The sequence below is a fragment of the Calypte anna genome, chromosome 9, assembly GCF_003957555.1.
Source record: "Calypte anna isolate BGI_N300 chromosome 9, bCalAnn1_v1.p, whole genome shotgun sequence".
NCBI classification, from domain to species: Eukaryota; Metazoa; Chordata; class Aves; order Apodiformes; family Trochilidae; genus Calypte; species Calypte anna.
Genome location: NC_044255.1, coordinates 25327739 through 25351797, shown reverse-complemented (window position 1 = coordinate 25351797; position 24059 = coordinate 25327739). Strand labels below are relative to the sequence as shown.

The window sequence follows — 24059 nt, the reverse complement described above, 5'->3', positions numbered from 1 at the left end:
AAACATCCAGATGCTGCTTGGTAAAACGAAACTTAACTTGCCAAAGCTGCATTGCCCAAAGACGTCCAGAGTTCCACTCCTCTCTCAGGTTACACTCGGGGGGCAGCAGCGGTGGGGTTGGGGTCAAGCTGCACATCATCCACAGCGTTGGATTTATGAGAAATAGCTAGGAATTGGTTACGCCTGTGACTGTTATTTGGCTGTAAATAAATTCAGGCCAGAAAAGACTATTTTAATAACCAGAGAAGTTTCTGTGAGAACTTTCTGTGGTGTCTGGGCAAACGCCACTCAACAGTAGGTGTCAAGAGCTTCAATGCAGCACATTTATGTAGAGGGCTTCCTCAGCAACTCTTCTGGGCTACCTGCACACAGGGAACTTGGCACAGAGCAGACAAAGGCCGAGAGGGTGGGCATACCCGGCCAGGCAATAGCACTGCCCCTCACTTCTCCCCTCACCTCTCCCCTCACACTGCCCCTCACACTGCCCCTCACACTGCCCCTCACACTGCCCCTCACCTCTCCCCTCACCTCTCCCCTCACACCTCCCCTCACACTGCCCCTCACCTCTCCCCTCACCTCTCCCCTCACCTCTCCCCTCACCTCTCCCCTCACCTCTCCCCTCACATCTCCCCTCACATTTCCCCTCACACCGCCCCTCACACTGCCCCTCACATCTCCCCTCACATCTCCCCTCACATTTCCCCTCACACTGCCCCTCACACTGCCCCTCACATCTCCCCTCACACTGCCCCTCACATCTGCCCTCACATCTCCCCTCACACCGCCCCTCACATCTGCCCTCACATCTCCCCTCACATCTCCCCTCACATCTCCCCTCACATCTCCCCTCACATCTCCCCTCACACCTCCCCTCACATCTCCCCTCACATCTCCCCTCACATCTCCCCTCACACTGCCCCTCACATCTCCCCTCACACCGCCCCTCACACTGCCCCTCACATCTCCCCTCACATCTCCCCTCACATCTCCCCTCACACCTCCCGCCCTCCTGAGGAGACGCCCGCGAGCCCCGACGGCACGCGCGCGGCCGGGCGGGACCAATCCGGGGGTGTGGTGGGGGGAGCGCGATGGGGGCGGTGCCGGGCGGTGGCACATTCCAAACGGACGCCGCGCGCGCCGCTCCCCCGCTGCCCCACCCCCACCTAGCGCAGCCGGGCCGTGACGTCAGCGCGTGGCGGCGTCGGGGGGCGTGTCCCGTGCCCTTCCCAGGGTGCCGCGCGGCAGAACTTGAGCCCCATCTTGGGCGAGGGGACCGCGTTCGGGCCGCGCTCCGGGGCCGGCGCAGCGCAGCGGCGACAGCCGCCCGCCCCAGGGCCCCAGCGCCGCCGCTATCGCCTCCTGAAACGCCGCCGCCGCCTCCTCCTCCTCGCTGCCGCGCCGGCCCTTCGCCCCGGGGACGGGGGGGGTTGCCCGCCGGGCTCGCCCGCGGGCTGGTTCCGAGCAGGATGCGCCTGGCGCTGGTCTCCAGGTAGAGCGCGGAGACAAGGCGGGCGGGAGCGGGGGGGAGACGGGGCCGCCTGGGCCTCGCCCGGCCGCCGCGGGGCCCCTCGAGCGGGGCGGGCCGCGGGCCCGCCCGGGGCCCGGCAGGAAGCCGCGGAGCGCTCGGCCGGCCCCGCCGCGCTCGGAGCGGGGGCTGCGGCGAGGAGGGGGAGGCCCGCGTCCCGGCGGCGGGAGGAGGGCTGCGGACGGGGAGGAAGAGGAGGAGCCCCGCCGCTCGCCCGCCGCAGGAAGCAGCCGGAGAATGTGCGGTAGCGCCGGGGGCCCGGCCGGCACGCCGTGACAGCCCGCCCCGGCACCGCTCTCGCTTCGCCCCGGCTGGCCCGACCCCTCCCCGCGGAGGAAACATGTCCAAGATGCCGGCCAAGAAGAAGAGCTGCTTCCAGATCACCAGCGTGACCACGGCGCAGGTGGCCAGCAGCATCACCGAGGACACCGAGAGCTTAGACGACCCAGATGAGTCCCGGACCGAGGACGTCTCTTCGGAAATCTTTGATGTGTCCCGAGCCACCGACTACGGCCCCGAGGATGTTTGCGAGCGGAGCTCCTCAGAAGAGACTCTCAACAACGTGGGTGAGGCCGAAACTCCTGGCAGCGTCTCTCCCAACCCCCTTCTGGACGGGCATCTGGCTGTGGCTGCGGGAGGGGCGGCTGCAGCTCCGCCAGCTGTAGCCCCCAACGGGGGGGCTGTGCCCAAGAGCTCTGCCCTGCCCCTGCCAGCTGCTGCCTCGGGCGCTGCCATGGCAGGAGGCAGCACTGCTCCACCTGCCGTGCCCTCCACGGGGCCTCCTGCATCTGCCCCTCCTGGGACCATGTCTCAAACCGTGGCCGCTGCCTGCAGCTCGCGCTTCAGGGTGATCAAGCTGGACCATGGCACAGGGGAGCCCTACAGGCGAGGACGATGGACGTGTATGGAGTATTATGACCGGGACTCAGACGGTGGTGGTGCTGTCCTGAGCAGGACTGGAGATTGCATTCGGCACAGCAGCACCTTTGAGCAGGCTGCTCAGGACAGGGACAGCGGCCTTGGTGCCACGGGAGGTTCCATCGTGGTTTCGGCTGTGCCGGTGTCGGCCCATGGCCCTGATTCTATAGCTGACAGTTCCCTGTCTGCTGTGTCACAGCTGCTCCAGACAGAGAAAATGAACCAGTCCTCTCTACAGCAACCTAATTTTGTCATTGGGCAACAACAGCAGCCGCAGCAGCCCATAGGTGGGGCCATGCCTCAGAGTACTGCTCAGCCGATGTTCTCTGGGGCTCCAGTAGCGAACCAGCAGATGATGGTGCCACAGCAGCCTCAGCCTCCAGCCAGTACGCAGGGTGTTGCACAGCCTGGACCCAACGGGAAAGCCATGGCACCTCCCAGTGCAGCAGTGGGGCAGCCGAGCATTCCTGTGGCACAGCAGCAGGTGCAGCAGGCAAACGTACCAGTGACTCAGCCTCAACAATTTGCTTATTCTCAGTCCCAGATCCCACCGGTGCATCTACTGCCGACGCAGCCTTCTGGTCAGACTGAATACATGCAGCACATGACAATTATGCAGTCTCAAGGAACTATTCAGCAGGCTACTGCGGGCTCTGTTCCAAGTACTGTGGCTTCCAGCCTTCCTGTGGGGCAGGTGACCAGCCAGAATCCCTCACCTGTGGGAGTGCCAGCCATGGGGGTGTCGGCGCAGCCCGGCGAAGCGGTCGGACAGGGATCAGGATTAGTGCAGGGTGGGCAGACACAAGCTGGTCAGAGCACCGTCCCGCAGCCCGGAGGGGTGGTGCAGCAAGGCATGGGGCAGACAGGGGTTGTGCAACAGAAATCTGTGACTCAGCATCCAATGGGTGGAAGCAGTCAAGTGTCCGGAATGCCTGGTGCTCCCCACGCCGTGGTCTCCGGGGTTCAGAACGTGCCTGCAGCCGTGCCCGGTACCAGCGTGCCTACTGCCTCTACCACCACTTCTGTTACTATGCCAAATGTCCCTGTTACACCAGCGCAGTCACAGCTGAGCAGCCACACCTCTGCCAGCAGGAGCTCCGGTGTTGTCCAGCCACAGCACGTGGGACACTCGCTGATGCCAGGCACACCCAGTGTACCTGCTGGTCTGACACAGCCAAACCTCGGACAGTTTCAGACTCAAGCTCAATCCTTAGTAGGCCAGATTGATGATACTAGAAGAAAATCGGAACCCCTACCTCAGCCACCACTTTCTCTTATAGCTGAAAATAAACCTCTTGTGAAGCCTCCCATTCCAGACACTCTAGCAAATCCTCTCCAGTTACCTGCAAGTACTCCTATGAACAGTTTTGCCAGCTCTGTGTTTGGCATATCTATTCCTGTTGATGGTGATGAAGACAGGTATGAATTTTTCTAACGCCATAAAAATACCTTTTCTTAAGGCAGAAAAAACAACTTTAGAGTTATTATCAATTGTTTTTTCTAAGTCCATATTTTCAGAAACTTGTACTGAAATTTACCTGGGCTGCCCCTTTTCTGTTGGGGTTTTGGTTTTGTTTTTTTGAAAGACTATAAAGTATAGCAAAGTGTTCAGGCAAGTATTGAGCTGTATGTGTGCTTCCCAGCCTACAAGTGTTTACTTTTTTCACAGAACAGGGCAGAAAGTTGCCTGAGAGCTGCTTAATGCACAAGCAGTAAGACCTCCTCCAAATCAAAGAGGGAAAAACTACTTTCGTGCTTAGTTGCTCAGTATGCAAGGAAATTTTTTTCTCCTTTCCCGTGAATGCATCATAAAACACTCGGATGACAGCCAGGTTAAAAGGGGTTTATCAACACACCACACTGTGTTGTTAAAAATAGAAGTGGTGCTGTCTCAGGGCCATTGGGTGAGATATCTTGGAAGACTTCAAGGGTTTATAGCGCAGATTCTTCCTTTTTATCCTGCTGTTGAATTTGCACATTATAGTATTGTTTAGTAAGGAGAGTACCTGCATCTGGATATGAATTTGTGTGTCCTTACACAGTGGAAGCTCTACAGATAATGGTCCTTTGTGATGTATGAAAAGGACACTACTTGGGCAAAGGTGTGGACACAGTGGAAAGTACAATCTTGTGATAAGTTTTCCTTGTAGGAAAGTAGTTTGGAGCTATTAGTTGTAACAGAGGTGTGTGGTCTGCAGACTCAAAGGGCCAGGGAGAGGAAGTGAGTATGTGACTTGTCAAAGTACTCTGAAGGGTAGCCTGATGGCTAACTGCTCTTAATTGACTTCAAGAGCAGGCTTTCAGGGAAAGCAGTGTTGTTAATTGGCACTGAGTTAATGTCGTTAATGTTTACTGTTGGTATTACTGCAGTTTCGAGGAATGAAATACATGTGGGTTATACATATTTGTATTTTTTAAAGTAATAACACTGCTATGAGGAGATCTGCTGTGCTGGATTACCCTTTAAGCCTTGGAGAACACCAGACTCAAGGAGTCTGTCACTGTTGCTGAGAGCACCTTGAAGCAAAGCAGCCTCGTGTGTGGGGTTAGGGTGCAGTGGATGGAGAAGGTATCTCCCAGAAAAAAATAGTGTTTGTGGAGGTAAATCTGCAGTAATGCTGCCTTGTGCTCAAGAGCTTTGGCTAGTGCTGTGTTTGAGGTAGTAACTGCTGATGCCTTTGTGCAGGCAGCAGCTGTGTTGCAGGGTTGTGCTAGTTCTGATGGACATTGCTTAAAGAACAACTTAAACAGTTAAAATTTTCTAGCTGTTGTGCCTACCTTAAGAGGATTGCTGACCCAGCCGACAAACTCTTCTTTGTGCAAATAAGGTTAGATTTCAAGCTGGCAGTGTTTGGTTCATAGCTCAGTATGTTATCAGAAGATGATTTGTCTTGTGTTTAATAGTTCCGATGATTAAGGAGCCAGAAAGGAATGTAGTTTGCATAGCTTCTAATACTTTATATAAATTGTAGTACAAGACGTGATTATCTGTGACAAATAAATCACTTTCTATAATGATAAGGAAAAACTTACCCTACTTCCTCAAAACTGTAGGCTGCTACTGTTGTGCTGCACACTAGTGGGACACTTTTTGGTACCCCAATCCTGAACAGTGATTTTTAAGTTATTTCTGTGCTTTTGTCTTTGAACTTGGCAGCATTGTTTCAGACACTTTGTTTCTAAAGAAACCTGTTGAGAAACTTGGCTATGAGAACCAGGAGTAAGAAATGGCAGTAGTCTCAGTGCAGAGCACTCGTTCTGATGTGCCTCTGTACCAGGGTCAGGAGGGAAGTTAGTTCCTGGTTATCTGGAAAGGAGCACGTACTGCTGGGCTGCCCGCCTCTGCACAGGGTGATAAAACCTTGTCTGTGCTCAAGTGGTACAGTGAGCAAGGAACTGCATCTCATTAGAGTCTCTCCCAGCTTGGGGCAGCTTTCTTTAGCAGTGGTACCAGCACACAATAAAAGTTGACTTTAAATAGGCCCAGACCTCGGACAGACCAGGAGATAGAGTGCTGGTAGACCTATGATTCTTTACCCCCCTCAAACAGTGTTCTGACTACCAGTGGTTTTAGACAGAGAAAGGAGAAAATAAAAACTTAGCAGCCTGTTAAGGATGTTTTACCACTTTTTATAATTAGCTGTATTCCATGAGAAGGCTTTACAATATAACCTTCACCTATGTGTCTGCTTTTCTATTCTTGCTTTTTTCCTCTTCCCAGACATAAATTGTACCACTACTCCCATGGGCTTGTGCCCAGCTGTGTTATCTACTGAAATCAGTGGTGAAATAGTTAATGAAGACCTTCAGGTGTCATTAGTAGGCTGAGGCTTGACACTCAGATAAAACTAATAGGGCACAAGGGGAGTTGCAAGACACATCATGAGTCACTGTTCCAGGCTGCCTGCAGGTTCCTGAAGTTTATGCTTAGTTTTGTTTAGAGAGCTTACTTTGTGATCCTAAGAGCTAGAAATCTTTGGGAACATATGCATGAAGGGGGGGTATCTGTGAAGCAGGTATCTGCACTTCTCTGACACCTTTAATTATATTTAAACATTTGTATATACTTGAAGTTTGAGAAACTTGTGTAGATTATTCTGCTATGGTCATCTTCTAAAACACTGATTCATCAAGGAATATGTATAGCTCGGAATATCCTGGATTTATCTAGCAAGTAATTCACCATTCTGAACATGAAGAGGAACTGCTTTTAAAGGTAAAATATAGTCTAGCATGGGAATTATTTAAAAACAATGTGAGAAATACAGTGCAAGGCAGAGGTCTGATACAAATAGCCGGTCAGTTCCCATCTTTCTGATAAAGCTCTTTGTGTTATTCCTGTCTTATGGTCTGCTATTTTGAATGAAACTAAATCCAAGATAGTTAAAAGTGGGGGTGTGAAGTATATAACCTGACACATAGCTAAATGCTAAAGAACTATATAGATGTAGAACTGACCTTTTTGCAAGACGTTGTTTGAAAACCTTTAATTTCCTGTTCTGATAGTCCAGTACTTTTACAGTGGTTAAAGCAAAACTGTGGCTTCTTGCATTGACCTGATGAATAGTGAAGAATCAATTGATAAAGAAATCTTACCTGCCCTTTGTCCTTCCCCCCAAGTGTGTGATTCCAAAGAAGAAAAAAAAAAAAAAAAAAAAAAAAAATCGAAACCCTTTGGCATGTCACACCTTCCTTTAAAAAGCACAGATGTCTGTTGTTTTAGTTGATGTGTCCAAATTACTGAGCTCTTAAAAGAGAAATATGTTCCCTGGAAGTTAAAGATTTAAAGGGTAACATAGTTTTATTTTCTTTTCCTCTCTAATGTGGCTACAAGTGGAATAAACTGCAACAGTATTCAAGGAGGGAAGAAATTGTGCTCTTAGGGAGGCAGATTTGAATATTGGAGTTTGCTTCACATTTGGGGTCTGACGAATAGCATAAAAACACAAGTAGATCTGGATCTTGCCCTGGGTCTTAGTTTGCTGACCTTTAGCAGCAGTACTCATTGTTGAGGATGAGGGTACCTGAGAAGATTTTGGGATTGATCCATGGAAGTTTCCCCACTCACCTTTATGCCCATGTATACACAGATTTGTAGTTGACAAGCATAATATTCCAGCTGACTTAATAACTTTATTTTGGCTCTTGGGGGAAAAGAAATATGTTGCCTCTGTTAAAAGAATTTGACTGAGAAAGCTTGTTCAAACCTCCTACATGTTTGGCACGACTTTTGGGGCAAAACATTACTAGGCATGTTGGAAAAGGAGCAGAGTATAGATCATTTTCCAGAGATAGCTGACCAGCCTGAACTGTGCAGGCTGTATTCCAGGAACGCTAATGAATGGCAGCAATTGTGAACTGTCAGCTACAGCAGCTGAGCTGCTGAAAACCTGATTGTGCAGACTTCTTCACAGCATATATCTCTGCTCAGCTAAATCATATATTTATATAGTATACTCACTGTGATAAAACTGAGCCCTTAGACCCATGTTCACAATAAAAGGACAAAACTAGGCATGGACATTAATGTAACCTTTAAGTGTTTCCTTATGTATTGTCCTAGATGCCTATTTTTTTAAGTTTTTATTTACAATGCTTTATTTCCTAAAGGAAAATGGTGTTCTGCACATAGGTACCAGTAGGCAGTACTTGAAGGCATTATAATTGCATACTCTGCCTTGCTTGTCAACTTACTGTAGATTTGAGCTCCCTGCAGCTGCAGACTAACATTTTCTGCTTCCTGAAGGATTCTGTTTAAGAGTGTTTGTAGAAGCAGGTGAGAATGAAACATGGATTATCATGCTCCAGAATCCTGAGTGCCTTCAGTTCCACTGCCAGAACTATAGCATTTGAAAAACATGGGATAGTACTTCTGAGGTGAACATTATAGCTGGTGATACCAAATGATAGTTAATGCAAACAAAACTCCAGTGAAGTTGCAGTCACTTCTTGCTTGACTTTCTATGATAAAAAATTATATAAGGTAACTCCAGTTACCACATCAGTTTCTATGCCATGCCTTCAGTTTTTGAGTGTTACAATATATCTTAACAGAAAAACTCATTTGCACCACCATTTCTCAGTTTAAACATTCAAATGCCTTTGTTAAGGATGAGTTAGTACATTCTTAAAATTAATGAGCTGATTTTCAGGTGAGATAGTTATTAAAAAGAGGAAAGGAGGGAAATACTTGAAACAAATTCACAAAGTGAAACAGTTCCATTGATTTTAAAGGCTGTAGTGTATCAGCTCTGTCAAACAGTTCTCCGTAGCTCGTGTTCCTCAGTGTTCAGCTCGGCTGCTGTGGGTTAATTTTTTTTATGCTTCCCTATAGAAGAGTGCAAGTGTTCCTGAGTCAGCTCACTTCTGAATGCTGTCTTGTGTGATGGAAATAACAGCGTATGTTTCATGAGAGCTTTTTTTAAGGCTCTTGAAAGATGAATATTCAAGTGCTTAGGGGTTTTTTTGAGCAGGCATGACTACCAAACTGCTATGAAACTACTGAGGAGCTGAAATTTATCCCAGGCTGTGAGTATTTTTGTGGTCCTGATAATCTGTGACTTCAAGTGACACTGTAGTAATAAGGAGTTGTTCACTGTTACTGTACTGGATAGTTGGATATCAGCCTGTTGCACTTTGAGGATATATATAAAGTTTTCAGTTTTAACGCTGGTGATGAACAGCTTCTCCAGCTCCTGAAGAATGCCAGCCTTGCTTGTGCTTTCTGTGTGTCAGCAAAGATTCCATAAGAAACTGGTGTGGCCCCTCCTGCTAGAGTACAACTGGTTTAATTCTGGTAGATAAATCTAGATTGTCAGCCACAGGTGTTTGCTTTTATTCCTATATGTGACAAAGTGCAAAGATAGAAGTATTAATAGTAACTGCTAAAGCTACTGTCTTCTGAGAAGCTTCTCCAGACATAAAAGGTCACTTGAAGTGCAGTGTAAGGTTATATCTTCCTTCTTGAAAATTCCTGTCTTTAAGCTTAATGCTTTATGAATACAAATGTTTGTTGAGTGCTAGTAAATTCTTTGCATTATGGGATAATCTATTTTTGGTCATACAGAGCAGGTGGGTTACTGAGCCTCATGAAGGACAGCTAGGTGCTTGTCATAATTTTTTTGTCATGCAAAATAAAATTATCCCAAGAGGTTTTTTGCATATATCTGTTCTCTCTTTGGAGCTGGGAGTAATGCATTTGTATCATGACAGCTTGCTTGAATGCATTTAACAGGGGGGAGTGAAGGTAGAAATACTATTTAGCACCATAGAGAGGTGTCAGCTGTCAATCACAGTGACAACTGGCATGGTTTCTGGTACTCATTAAAGGTTACAAACTGAAATAGAGATCTGTGTCAAGAGCAGAAACCAGCCACAGAATGACAGACTGGGTGAGCTTGGCAGGGTCCTCAGGGGTCCCATCTGGTCCAACACCCCTGCTCAGGCAGGGTCACTCACCTGGTTACCTAGGACCATGTCCAGGTGGCTTCTAAATACCTCCAACAAGGACAGAGACTCCACCTCCTCCCTGGGCAACCTGTGCCAGTCTTCAGTCACCCTCACAATGAGAATTGTTTCCTGATGGAACAATCAGGAAAGGGAACCTCCAGTGTGTGAATTTGTGCCCATTGCCTCTGGTCCTGTCACTGGGCATCACTGGGAAGAACCTGGCTCCATCTTCTTGATGTCCTCCCTGCAAGTATTTATAATATGATCCTCCTGAGGCTTCTTATTTGCAGGCTGAGCAGCCCCAGCTCAGCTCTCTCAGCCTTTCCTCACAGGAGGAGATGTTTTCTTGTCCCTTCATCATCATTGTGGCCCTGGCCCTTTGGGCTCTCTCCAGTCTGTCCAGGTCTCTCTTGAGGTGCCAGCACTGGACCCAGCACTCCAGGTGTGGTCTCACCAGTGCTGAGCCAGGGGTAAAGCCCTCATACTTAAAGTGCTTTAGTAAGAATTTAAGCTGAGTGCAGGCTTGCATGAGACTTGAAGAGTTAGTGAAGAAGTTGTAAATTGTGTGGAAAGGCAGACATATATTTATAATATGCTGTATAGTGTACTGACATACGTGGTCTTGGCTCTACTATTTTTTTTAAGAAAACCAACAGAATATGTAATTACACACAAAACTTAAAGCTTTTAATCTTGATTACTTTTCTTAATCTCACATTGACTTCCCCATTTTTAGTCCTTGTCACTTCTCTCCTGCAAAGCTTTGTACTGTAGTTACTGTTCTGGAGATGGAGTTGCAGGTGCTTTAAATAGAAGGCAATATAAATAAAATAGCAAAATTTCTTTTAAAAGAAGAAGGACAAAGAAGTAATTCTGTTACTAGTGCAAAAATTATCTCAAAATGCTGTAAACTTTACTGGGAGTTTCCTGATGAGCTATGATCAAGTGATTGCAAAACCCCTTGGTTTAGCTGCTCAGTGTTTTAATTTGGAGACCTGCTGTAATAAGCCTTTGTTGCAGGTCACAGGAGTAACCTGGTTAAAGGTGGCCTTCAGGAAGATGTGTAACTGACAGCTAACCAGAAATGTTTCTGGATAATAATAATAATAATAATAATCAACTTTTATGAACATTAGAAAGTAAAGAGGGATGATTTTGTTGTCTTTTAGCGCACATCAAATTAGGTGGGTGATGGCTCTACCTTTCTGTTTTATTTATTTCTGTGCCTTGATTCCTCATTGATCACCATAGTTAAAATATTCATAAATGCTATTAGTCCTCTTCAGTAAGATCAGACTGTGCTTACCATCAAGTCTCTTGATTGTTGAATAACTCTGATGTTGCATGAAGGCTAAATACTTTTATTTGCTGACTTCATCTTTAGGCTATTTATGATTGACCTTTTTTCTCAGAGTGGTCAGTTCAGTTTTGGCACTGCACAAAAACTGTAGGTCTAAAAAGTAACATACTAGTATCTTTGACAAACCTGTGTGCTGGTCTGGAGATGTAAGGGCCTGAAATCGTTTGAAACAATAAGTGCTTCATCTTGATGGCATGTATGGGAATCCCACCACTTCTGTAAGAAGTCTTCTGTTCCTTGCTGTTTGAGGAGAACGGTTCTGATGTGTAGTTTAAACTTATTTTGCTGCAATTAAACCCCATAGTGTTTGTGCTTGCTTATACCTACCAGGTATGACAAGTTTTCTCCTCTTCATATACTTTAAGCTATGTGAAGCTGTACCTGTTACTGAAAAAAAACCAAAGCAACCAAACAAAAAAGTAAAACAGGAGTGTGACATCTCCTAGCTGTCTTACCTGGACTTTGTTGGGCTTATATCCTTCTGCAGAGCTGGTATCCAAAACTGGCTGTAAAATCACAGTTCAGGACACAGGCTGAAAAAAGCACGACTTCAGTTAGCATGTGTACATCCTGTGCTAGAGGAGTATTGGAAGTCTGACACCTTTGCAAAGTCTTTTAAAACTTCTCTTTGCAATTCCACAGAAGAGAAACTAGTCAGTTACTTGCTCCATCTTTCGTACTTATGTAGCTGCTTATTGCTAAAAAAAACATACAGAGCATAGTACTTCATGTTTATCCTTCTTGAAGTGCATCCTTTTCATTTCAGACCATGGCTTCAATTGGGCAAGATCTTCCTGAATTCTATTCTATTCTTGCTGTTCAGAGTGTTTGCAGATCATCTGCAGGTATAAAGATAGCCTGTACTCCACTGTCCAAGTCATGGATGAGGTATCCTGTAACATGCTCAGAAGAGGCCTCTGGAGAGCTCTGTTTGCATCCTTCCACAGAACCACTGGAGAGCCATGTATACACAGTACTTACCAATGATGGACCCATCTTCTTACTTAAAGGAATGTCATGCTGAGTGGCATTGAAAGCTCCACTGATTTTTATAAAGTGGTCACATCTTCTGTGTCATTTCTATATGAGGTCTGTTGATTTTTCTCAGATGGAGTCTTTGTCACATGTAAGCTTCTGCAAAGGCCATCTGTGTTGGCTTGCTGCTGTCTAGGTGATGTTAAACAGGTGATTCTGCTTTGCTTTGTTTTTTCTCTGAGGTATTGAGCACGGGTTATCTGACTTGTGAATTTATGTTCTTCAGAGACAGATACTGAGGCCTTTTTAATCTTCTGGATCATTCCTGTCCTCAAAGTGAATGAAAAGAATGGTGATATTGAGAGAGAACTGTCTGAGGTGCTCTCGTGTGAATTTTTTATTTTGCCACCCTGGGGAAAAAGAAGTGTGATATTCTTCATGTGTTCCTCCTCTTCTTACCCTTAGCTGCTGAAGCTGGGAAGTGGTTTGAAAGCTAGCTGTGTTGTGAAGAGCAATGTTACTGCTCCTCCTTCAAAGGTAATGGCTTCTGTTCAGCAGCCTCTATATACTGAGCTGATACCCAGCACTTCCAAAGCCAATGTCATTATTTAAACTAAAAGGCATTTATCTGTATACTTGAAAAGTTGCCAGCTTCCATGGGCATGGTTTCTGGCAAAGCAGAGCTCTCTAGAATAAAGTTTGTATGGCAGTGGGAGGAGACTCTTTCAGCTGTGAGATGAGACTTTGGATGTGCCTTTCCAAGGCACAACTTGGAAGTTTCAGGTATTCAGAGAACTGAACAAATTCTCATCCTTTAAATTTGGATCAGATTTCTGTTGCATGAAAATTGTTGTTAGTAACAGTGACATGGGAATGTTGTAAAGGTTGATGGTTTTGAGCTTTTAAAGGAAATAAATAAGGTAGGTGTTGCAGGACTTTTTTAGAGACAGAGGCATTTTTTGCCAATCAAGATTCAGTTTGAAGGTTGGAATGTGCTTGTCTAGTTGACTGTCATAGCCTCTGGGGTGGAATGGGGCCTCTCTGTCCTTGTCAATCCCTGTTCTGTCCCTCCAGAGGCAGAGGAGAAGTACCTGGTGTCCCTCCTGGGGACGAGGAGGTGGGCTCTGGTTCTCTGGGTCAGGGTGAGGGACAGCCCCTTTCTGGCTGGCCATGGGCTCCAGTTTGTCACCCTGCCAGCAACTGGGCTGAGTCTTGACCTCTTGCACCCGTCTGTCTCCCAGAGTGGGGGTGTGAGGAATCTGCTCCCCTGGTCCAGGCTGTCCCTGCCTTCAGTTCAGGCAGTGTCAGAAGGATGCTGGTGTCATTAACCACAGCAGGCTGAGTTGTTCTGCTTCTGTAAGCCATTTTATCCATTGTTTCTGCAAACTGAAAAGAGTTTTCAGTAATGCCCTAACCTTTTGCTGTTTGATGTGGTTAAAAATAGATGTCTCAACAGTCTGAAACTCAGTCATATTTGCTCAGACCTTCACATCAGGCATCATTCATGTTACCTCTGTGCATTTGCTTTTCCTGTTTAGGTAGCATCCTCCTACCTCCAACTAATATCTTGCTAGAATATAGCTATGGAGCAGGAAGTGTTCTCTTGGTTGTCTAAAGTAATACAAAAGGTACAAGTGAGAATTTATTCAGGAAAACTTTTTCATACCTTTTCAGATGCTTGCTTAAGAATAGTTCAATAATGTATAGCACATAAGGTATCAGTATAAAAATGGACTGTATGAAATACATGTCACGTGGTTATAAGCCACAACTTTTTATACCTATCAATAGAAACAGGGCTTTTATACGCTGCAAGTAAATTTATCTTGGAAGTTAAATGACTTTCTATTTACAGTCACTTTCTGAGGAAGAGACTTTCTGCATATTCCTCACAAACAACTGAATTGGAAAGAAGAGCTTGGGCCTCATCCTTCAACAAAGGAATGATCTCTTGATCTCCAGATGCTGATTCCTTTCTGTGTTAAGTCCCTGTATCACTCAAATGTCCTTTAGCTATTGTGTTGGTTTTCCTATGTTTAGTTGTCACCTAATGTGCAATACTTCTTAAGAAAATAAGCAGTACCAACAGCAGAGCATGGGATTTGTCAGCTTGATCAAGCAGTGTCCGTAGCAGATTTTAAGTTGAATTCCAGACTTACAGGGAATTTGGGGTTTTGTTTTGTGTGTGGCTTTTTTTTTTATATGTACAAATGAGGGTCTGGTGACTTCTGGTAGTGTTTTGCTATGATCCTGCTTCTGTGATTTTTGTTGCTGTTTCATTCTCTGATTTCAACTATGCAGTAATTATACTTAAATGGAAATAATAACTTGATAACAGTTGTTCTAAGAAGTATTCTTACCACAAACTTAGGAAAGGGTTGGGCACCTGTGCTTTTAACATTGATGTAAACTTACAATATACATAACTTGGTAAAACTTGCTTTAAAAGGAATATGAACTAATACTAGCTTTTCTGGAGATTTTCCAGCCAAGCTGTTGCATTCTTCTCTAGGACTGGCATAGCTGCACCATTGTGAGGATGAACTGTGGTGTTGATAAAAGGAGTTGCTGAACTTAAGTATAATGCTCTGATAAAGCCAATAGCAGTAGAGAATTTTGACTTTGTGCTTCATCCTCAGTACCTTGTAAGCAGTAAGTGTCCAGGTGAGCCTTTGGAGAAATGAGGTATCCAAGGTTCACTCTTGATATTGTTGCTGTCTAGGGGCCTGATGAGCTCTGCATGAGGGTCAGGCTCTCTCAGGGGTGGCACTGGTCACAGTGTTTGTGTTGCAGAGACTGATTTTCATCAGGGTTGCTGGAGCTTGTGTCAAAGGCTTGTGAGACCCAGGGTGAGGCTCCAAATAGTGCCTGGCAAAGGGCCTCCAAACAGCAGCTGCCTTTGCACATCAAGAAGAGAGCCTGAGGATGACTGACAGCTGCTTACAAAGTTACTGATATTTTAGATTCCACTTTTCAATTTTAACTTGATATGGTTTTCAGTTGTAACTTCATCTGTCATAGCTTGAATGTGACATATTTAGCTCTGACTTGTAAGTCCCCTTGGAGAACTCACGTTTAGAATATAAAGTAGGGTGCTAAGTAGAACAGAAGCACTGAGTACTGTTTGTGGAGATGTTTTGTGAAGTGTGAAAGGTATCTTTTGAATTTAGGTGTTATACAGCTTTCCTTTGCATGATTGTCAGGGTGACATGAAATACTTCAGTAGTGGCTTTACAGTCGTCTTTTTACAGTAGCAATTTGAAATAGCATGAAGATCCATAGGGCTTGAGGATTACTTATTCTTCTGGGATCAGTATGTTCTTAATGGAAACCCATAGAAACAGTAGGGCCCTACAGTCACTAAACTGTTCTGTAGGTACTGTGAAGTGTGTAAACTTTTGGACATAAATTTAACCTGTTTGGACATCTAATTTACTTTGTAATGCAGGCTGAGTAAGAGAGTTAGTATTTTTGTTATGTACCCATTTTCAATATGTCTGTTTGATTCTTGGATCTCATAGGAATCCGTCAACTGCATTCTACCAAGCGTTCCATTTCAACAAGTTACGCGAGTCAAAGACCTTCTGGGATAGGTATGAATGCTTCAGTATGGAATGCATACGTGCTGGGGTATGCATGAACAGCTTTGCTCTACGCAAGTTTCTCGTCATTTTTGTTTGCACAGAACTGCTGCTTGTGTTTGGAACTTCATATGAGGCTGCTGCAGCCTGGAGATCTGAAAGCAGTCATAGAAGTGAAGTATTCGCACTGAAACTTAAAGCTAAACAAGTCTAACATAGACAATGTGATGTGTTTTCTTCATTTTTCTTTCATTATGCATGTATCATACATGTGTAAGCTGGAAGAGTTTAATGCCAGTCAGCTACTAGCTGAGCTGCACTGAAACAATTGCAGCTTCCTTTACCAGAAAAAAAAAGGGGAAGCTTTCTGACATTCTGGCTATTGAGTCCTGTATCTGAAAAGATGTTGTGAAAATGTTATATTTAAACACTATTTTGCAAAGTTAAAATCTTTCACTCTCAAAACCAGGAAAGGAAGCTTTCTGGCTTGCTTTCATTCTGCTTAAGTAAAGCTAGATGGGGAACAAATGTGAACCATGGCAAGAGACAAGGATGAAGTAAACCCACTGAGTTAGCACTGAACTCATGGCGAGAAGCTGCAGTGAAGTGCAGCAAAGTCACATCTGCTATGGGTGTGGCCTCTCAGAGGCACATCACTAATTAATTCATCAGTAGCTGCAAGCTGTTTCTTTCACGCACTTTGATGGTTTTGAAGGGGGGCTGTTTTTTTGTCAGCATTAGTTGAAGTCGTAGTGATTATGTGACTTCATGCCTGTGATGCTCTGGCTTGTCACAATACTTCTGCTTAGCAAGCTCTGTAGAAGCTGTTGAAGTATTGATAACCATTTCATCATTGTACTTGCTGTATTTGACTTGAGAGGCTTTTCAACTTGCAAAGCTTAACTGACTCCTTCAAAGTTTGCTTAGCAACAAGTTGTGTACCCTACAACACTGGTGGTTAAAAGTAATGCTAATGCATCCTGCTCTGTATTTTGCTGCAGTGGCATTAGGCTAAGTTTCAAAAGCACATCTTCCTTTTCTAGCAGAAACTTGTACAAATTTACATATTTGCTTTAAGCTCTGAATTATGTCACTTTCTGGTATTTATGGGACAGAGCCAATATTCAGGTTCCAGGGGTTTCATTATTTAAGTGAAATAAACTTCAGGGCTATGAGTAAGAATGGGGTAGGTAGGCCAAAAGTTTACTATAAGGTGTAGCCTTCATCTCTTTCTCTGTTTTCATGCCTCTTAAGATCAGGAAGCCGACTAAAAAAATCCAAACCACTAAAATCAAGTACTTAATCGTAAAGATTGAGGCTTCACAAATCTGAGTCTTATATATGTCTGAATCAAGTACTGGAAGCATGGGATATAGAAGAAAATTAAATTCTGGTAGAAGACTGTAAGTGGCTTCCTTTAAAAATAGTCTTGCATCTTTGCTGTTGAACACTGTGGTAAAAACAAGTATTTGTAAAAATATAGAAGCAAATTCCTCAGGGCTGATGCAAGTTCTAAGCTTCTAATCTATTCAGATTCCAGAGTCCTCAACAAGGTTTAGCAGATTTTGCATTTATAACCCAGTTACTGGGTTGTCTTTAGATCACATGATGCAGTTTTGCTTTACTGGGTGCCTGAAGCCCAAAAGCTTTCAACAATAAAATTGCAATGGAAACCCCCAGGAGGGGCTGGAAGGGGCATGGGCAGGAGTGGGGTGGGCTGGTGTGGCTCTGCCAGGAAAGCTGGCTGTGCCCTCACCTCTTGGACATCTTTTGTCAGACACCAGTAGCTGGAGCACAGGTACAGAGCTTTGGGGCTTTTTTTTTTTTGTCTCTGGTTTGTGAAAGAGAAATCTCTGCTGTGAAAATGGTAAACTCATGTGTAACTTCCTGAGAATCCCTTTGTTTCCCCATCCCAAAATGTGGGGGTTACCACACTGTTGAACACAAGGATCGTAAGCATGCTGGCAGTAGACAAATTACATTCTGCAGCTCCTTCAGAAGCAGTTGGTGAACCTCGGGGGCTTCAGTTAGGAGACTTTAGCATAAGCATAATAGAAAACTCTTCTGTGCAATTTCAGTATTTCCTTCCATCAAATACAGATTGTCCCATGAGCAGCCATCCCTTGGGACCATCTGAAGTCAGCAAAGCTAACCACGTGCTATTGCAGTAGGCAGTGAAAGGTTGCTAAATTGCTCCAGTGAAATAGACACCTGTTTATTTTTCACTGACACATCATGGCAGGGAAGGTTGCTGGTAACATTCAAACCATTAAATACTAGTGAAATACTAGTTGTTACCAGCACACGTAGGTGTTACCAGTGCTCACATAGGTGTTGCCAAGGGCACAAGTCTCATGGGTTTGTCTTTTCCATGGGCACAGTTACTGAGAGGATTTAGAAGGTGAATGATGGCTTCTTGGCATAGTGACTGCATTACCTTCGTATGGTAATAGGGACATGGGAGCTTCAGATGGGTTTTCCTAAAACGTAGCCCTTGTTGGTAAACTTGTATTTAAAGGAGTAGGATTTGTGTTTTGGAACAGTCTGTAGTCACTGAGCTGTCTTGAACTGCAATATAATGCTTTACTAACAACACTTGTTTGATCACTATAAAACACCTCTGTTTTCAGCAAGGCTGTACACTGGTTGGTATGTGTTGTGCTAACAGGGCTACCAAACACTTTTAAAACAATATTATATTTGGTTGATAATACTGAAACACTAGTAGGTCCCACTAAAAAGTGTGCTGTTTACTCTAATTTTTCCCCTCTTGTCTTCACCTCTTCAGAGCTGCTCTGGGGTGGTGTTCATGAGAGGCTGTGACAGGGATCATCAGAGGTTTCAGTGACTCTTGAACACAGACATTGTGGGCAGTTTCAGATGGATCAAAACACAGTAATTCAGGATGGAATGGAATACTTAAACTTGTAATGAGTTACAAATGCTCTGTATTGTGAGGAGTTTTCCATGAAATACAGCTTTAGAGGGTCTCAGAAGACAGGGAGACACTGGAACAATTTTCTTGTGCAATGGGTGTTTAGCAGTTCTGTTTTAGATTACAAGCTCTGTTCAGTGTAGAACTAGAGGCTGTTACTCTGAAAAGCTGATTCCCTGCACTTGCAAGTGCTTGGTGCTGGGTACTGACAGTTCTTGTGAGACTTGGGAAAATGGATTTCTCTAAATAGTCTAATCTTTTCTCAGGAGTTGAGCCTTGTTTCATGTATGTAGTTAATACTGCTGAGCACATTGCTGACACTCCTTTTGAAAAGCCTTGAGCAGTTTTTCCCTGCCTGTTGGGTATTTTCGGGGCAGCATGTTTCCAAGCACAGCCACAAACCTTGCTTTTTTCCCGGGTGCTAACTTTTTTTTTTTTTTAAACGTAGCTGCAGACTGCTGATAGGAGCTTCCCCCTCCGGGGAGCATTATCAGTGGTTATCAGAGCTGCCTGGGCAGAGCCCCTGCAGGGAGCCTGGCTCCTCCACTGCCTTGGGGCTGGAGAGAGCAGGGACAGCCCCAGCCCCCCAAATCCTGACTCCAGAGTTAGGAGTGAGGAACTGGCTTGTGCTCCTGTGTTGTGACTGGAGAACTGACCAAAAATAGCGAGGCCTGGGTTGCTGTCAGCCAGGACTTTAAGGCATAGCTCAGCATCTTGATTCACACAGCAAACACGTTCTTACAGTGATGGCTGAGATGTTTTGTTGGGCTGCTCATCACCAGCGTGTCTGTGAACAAGGCTGACCCTTGCTGTGAACAGCCAGCCACAGATAATGCTGATCCAGTGAGAACTCATCAGAACACAGCACTGGTGGAGCTCAGGGCTTGGGTTCTGTCTGCTGCCACTCAATTGCAAAGTGGTACAGACAGTGCTGATCCAGAAACATTTTAACTGGAAAGTAGTCTTCAAGTACAACCAGAGAATAAATATAAGAGGTTTGGGGGTTTTTTCCTTCAGTGCTTTATAAAAGGAGTTCAGCAGAAATAAAACTGTAGAGATAAGGGCCTTGTGGGTATCCCACGGATCCCTGTTTTCCCAGTGAAGAAAGCTGTAAAATGAGGCAAGGAATCAAAGGCAGTTGATTTACTGTTTATTCTAATGCATTTTTATGGTTATGGGTGTCATAAGTATAGTCTGAGGAATTGTAAACTGAAGGAGCAGTGTCTCTTAAGAGCTCTGACTGCACTGGGTGGAGGGAGGAACCCACCATGATCGTGTACAGAGTGCTTGAACCATTAGCTGCTCAGAGAAGCTCATTCTGGGAGTCCTGGGGGTACCAGGGGGTGCATAGTTTTAACTGAATGTTACAGTGATACTCACAAAGTTTTCTCCTTGTATTTACAGTGCATCTGGTGCAAGCGTTGTTGCCATTGACAACAAAATAGAACAGGCAATGGTAAGTAAAAAGTTATTTCTAATAGGATTAGTTGTTCAGTATTACTCATAAATTTCCAGCTGTGTTGTGAGTCTGTAACAATCCTTCCAGTCAGGTCAAACTGAGACCATAATTTGAAAAAACAGATTTTCTGTATCAACTATGGGATGACCCCAAGTAATGATTGCTTTTACTGTGTGCCCAGAAGTGCTCTTAAGTGAATTCTTTTACAAATTTCTGTGAATGAGCTGATTGAACTTAAAGCAGTGCTGAGATGAAGTAGCACATTTATATCTCCTGCTTCAGCTAAGTTTATCACTTCTTTTTCTTACTTGTCACAATGCCATCCTTGGCATTTTTTTCAGCGTCAGTTACATCTGTTTGATTTTTGCTTTGGCTGATTTGAAGGCTTTTTTTCTTGGTTCTTGTAGACCTTAGTGCTTGGCTGGCATGGAGTGATACAGTCTCCTACCTCCAGGTCAGAGCTGATTCTTTCAGTCTCAGTACCTGGAATGTAGCTCTGGTCCTTGTCTCCAATGTAACTTCACTGCTGAATGTTGGAAACAAAGGGTTTGATATAGGGGCCTTTTTGCACTTGTTATGATCCGAGCTATTATTTTATATTTTGATTGTGAGGAAAAATCAGCCACTACTCATAGACGTCACACAAATTTACAAAAATACAGGCTTTATGATTTAAGCAAATTACAAAGATCTATTTCAGGGAAAGGAGACAATAACACCACCTTTAAAAGAAAAAAAACAATTGCTCTCTTGTTTTTTCTTTACTTAACAACTCTCTCCTCAGAGTGGCTAATTTAGATAAAATTTTGCCCAAGACTTCTCCTTTTTTCTTGGAGTTTTTATACAGCAAAAAAAGGGGTTCTGTCTTTTCATAAATCACTGGCACACAGACTTGCCAAAGATAAGACACAGATTTTGCCATCCCAAGAATTTATAATTATTGTAATATTTCAGTCCTTGTTACCTTGCTAAATTTATTATCTTTGTCTTGACTGTGTACCCAGGAGGTGACCGGATTAGCAGTCTTACCTTTAGGTGTCTGTCCGGCATGATAGAAAACAGAAGCTAGTTAAGTTTGGGGTAAAAATCTGTTAATTGAGAATATGTTTGATATATTTTTAAAAGAGCAAAAAAAAAACTGATTCAAGAGACATATTTCATATTTTCAAAGTGTTTACATCAGTACTTCATAAAAGGATTATGTTATTGTCTCTCCAAGGCCAATTTATTCTTATACTTCTAGTGACAACTGTTGTAGTTTTTCCAGCCTCATCACCTCAGTGATGAGTAAAGCAGTAAAATAGAGTAAATTCTGGGGCTGGAGTGGAATGAAACCATTCTCCAACTTGGTGTAACTGTTACCTTGTTTTCCACAGGATCTAGTGAAAAGCCATTTGATGTATGCAGTAAGAGAAGAAGTGGAAGTCCTGAAGGAACAAATAAAAGAATTAGTTGAAAGGAACTCTTTACTTGAACGTGAGAACGCACTGTTAAAATCTCTTTCAAACAATGATCAGTTATCCCAACTCTCAAGCCAACAGGCCAACCCCAGTAGCACTTCACAAGCAGTGACAGCACAGCCTCCTCAGCCAGCACAACCCCCACAGCAACCGAATGTCTCCTCGGCGTGAAGCTTCCCCGAGAGCCTGCGAGCAGCCTGTGCCCTGGCACCTCCCTCACCTCTGTCCCAGCCAGCAGCCACGCTTCTCTTGTCTCTTTGGCCTTTTCAGTATTAGACAATCATTCTACACGAGCTGCCCCTCACTGGTGTCTGAGGCCTGCAGGTGGTGTCCCTTAAGCCACCAGTGCCCGAGGGAGGTCTGAGAGGGAGTTCCTGGTGCACAGGATGCCTCTGCTTGGTGTGCAGGAGTGAGATCTGCAGGGGCTTGGGTGGCTCTCCAAGGTTTCCATTTCCCGTGGATTACTTTGCGCCTTGCTATCTGCTAAGCAGTAACAATTCATCTGAAGAGCCACTGTTCTTTCAATATAAGTAACATTTGCCTACATTAGTTTCATTTGTTTTATTTATTACAGGGCTGCTATTTTCATAATGTACATGAACAATGTCACAGAACTTTTTTATTTTTTTTTAAATAAATGTATGTATCAGTAAAATGATAGATGGGATTGCGTTTAATAGATAAAATGTTTAGGCAATAATGGAACAAAAGAATCCTGGCATATTTCTAACACTAATGGCAATTTACCTTTGGTATTTATTTACGGTAGTAAAGATGCAGCTTGAATGTAAATTTTGTATAGAGTGTAAGTATGAAAACCATAGTGCATCTGTACAGGTAGTCACCAGTTATTGTGATATAATAAATAATTGATGGGCTATTTTGATGAAGAAAACTTTGCTCATTTCTGTTTCTACTTTCTAATTGAGAGAAATTGCCATGATTCCTCTGCTTTTTGACATTTCGTATAGGTTTGGGTTTTGTTGTGTTTTTTTTTTGGGTGGGAATAAAAAGCTGTGAAAATTGTTCAACCTACTTTGTAACCAAAAGAAGCAAAGCTGTGTAATTGAGGTTTTGGTTTTTTGTTTGTTTGGGTTTTTTTTTTTAATTTTTATTTCATAATGCACATCTTTATGTATTTTTATTTAGTGTTTTTCTCATTCACAAACTTTCTTTGCTGTCTAGCATGATCTGCATGACCCTATAATCTTTGAACCACTTTCGTACCTCATGTTTTTATCCAGCACTCTTATTGTAATATGTAATAGTCTGTGAACAATGTCAAATAAACAAGAAAGAACAGCTGGTGTTGGTGGAGCTGAACTAGTGTGCTGTACACTAGTTGTTTAAAAAGATAAATGAAGTGAGCCATCTTTTGTTCATTAAAATGGTGTTTTTGAATTTCGTATGCAGAAAACGTTTTGTTACATTGCAGATTTTAATGTATTTAATAAATGCAACATGCAGATTAAGTGCAGTGTATACTGAGTATTTAAATTAAAAATGTACATTTCATAAATACAGTTTCAAGAGAGACCATCATTTGTGTAAACTAACACAGTGTGTCAAATTGATGTATAAATATATATTTTAACACCTTTTCTGAAATTAAACTGCAGTTTTGTTGAATTTTTTTTTGGCTGTAGATGTTGTTACAGTGTAATTACATTCAGTAGCACCTTTTTTCCTAGCAGAGTGAAGAAAGGTAACTTTGAGCCAGTAAAAAAATAATGCTGAAATTTATAACTACTTCTCTTGCAGCAGATGCTTTAATTTTACTCCAGGAAAAGCATAATTCTGGTGCTGTCACTGACCCTCTTGGTTTGGTTTTGCACTGATACCTGTAAATAACACTTGGGTGTGTTGAAGCAGTTTGGCAGCTTGGTGTGTTAAATGAAGACTCTGCTGTTAAGAAGCAGACATGTGCTGTGGTTTGTCAGGTTGCCTGCAAAGGTTTTCTGCAATTTCTTACCTGTGTGTATGTCTGACTCTGGTCAGGTTTGTGTTGGATGAAACAACAGAAGCAGCAGTGCTGGGAACTGCAAGTTTTGGTGTCTTCGGATTTCAAGGAAGCCTCTCTGTCCCATGTTCCAGAAGCTCGGAGCATCACACCTTCCTGGTAAGTGTCAGTTCACAGCACAGCTTGGAAAGCCACGTGTGTGAGTGTATTTTAGATAAATATATTTTTTATATATAAGGAAGTATTTGCTGAAGTAATAACACTAAAATGATTTTCAGCTGTAGGTTGGCACTCTGGGCTTGCTGTGAGCATGTGTGCACACTGCTGTAAATCCTCTAGTGAAACAAGAGCTTTGCACACAGAAATCAACATTAATAGTTGAGTGTATTCTCCCTCCAGTGTGATGAACAGCTCATTCCAACTATACAGCAAGGATG

General features: G+C 43.9%; 1 protein-coding gene across 2 annotated transcripts; it reads left to right on the top strand.

Moving 5' to 3' along the window:
- Positions 1-1670: 1670 nt before the first annotated feature.
- Positions 1671-23291, top strand: TSC22D2 (TSC22 domain family member 2). 2 transcript variants are annotated; one of them, XM_008500195.2, is made up of 4 exons: positions 1671-3862; positions 15749-15820; positions 20148-20199; positions 21579-23291. In XM_008500195.2, the coding sequence occupies exons 1-4, from the start codon at positions 1866-1868 to the stop codon at positions 21831-21833; spliced, it is 2376 nt and encodes a 791-aa protein (XP_008498417.1). In that variant the 5' UTR covers positions 1671-1865; the 3' UTR covers positions 21834-23291. The 2 variants fall into 2 exon arrangements, with proteins under 2 accessions (XP_008498417.1, XP_030311870.1); XM_030456010.1 differs by lacking the exon at positions 15749-15820.
- Positions 23292-24059: the final 768 nt, after the last annotated feature.

Bases quoted from the DNA above. Each gene is read 5' to 3' on its own strand.
- TSC22D2 (XM_008500195.2), top strand. From the start codon at position 1,866: ATGTCCAAGATGCCGGCCAAGAAGAAGAGCTGCTTCCAGATCACCAGC. The intron at 3,863-15,748 runs GTATGAATTTTT...TGGATCTCATAG, and splicing joins GTTGATGGTGATGAAGACAG to GAATCCGTCAACTGCATTCT. The intron at 15,821-20,147 runs GTATGAATGCTT...TTGTATTTACAG, and splicing joins TCAAAGACCTTCTGGGATAG to TGCATCTGGTGCAAGCGTTG.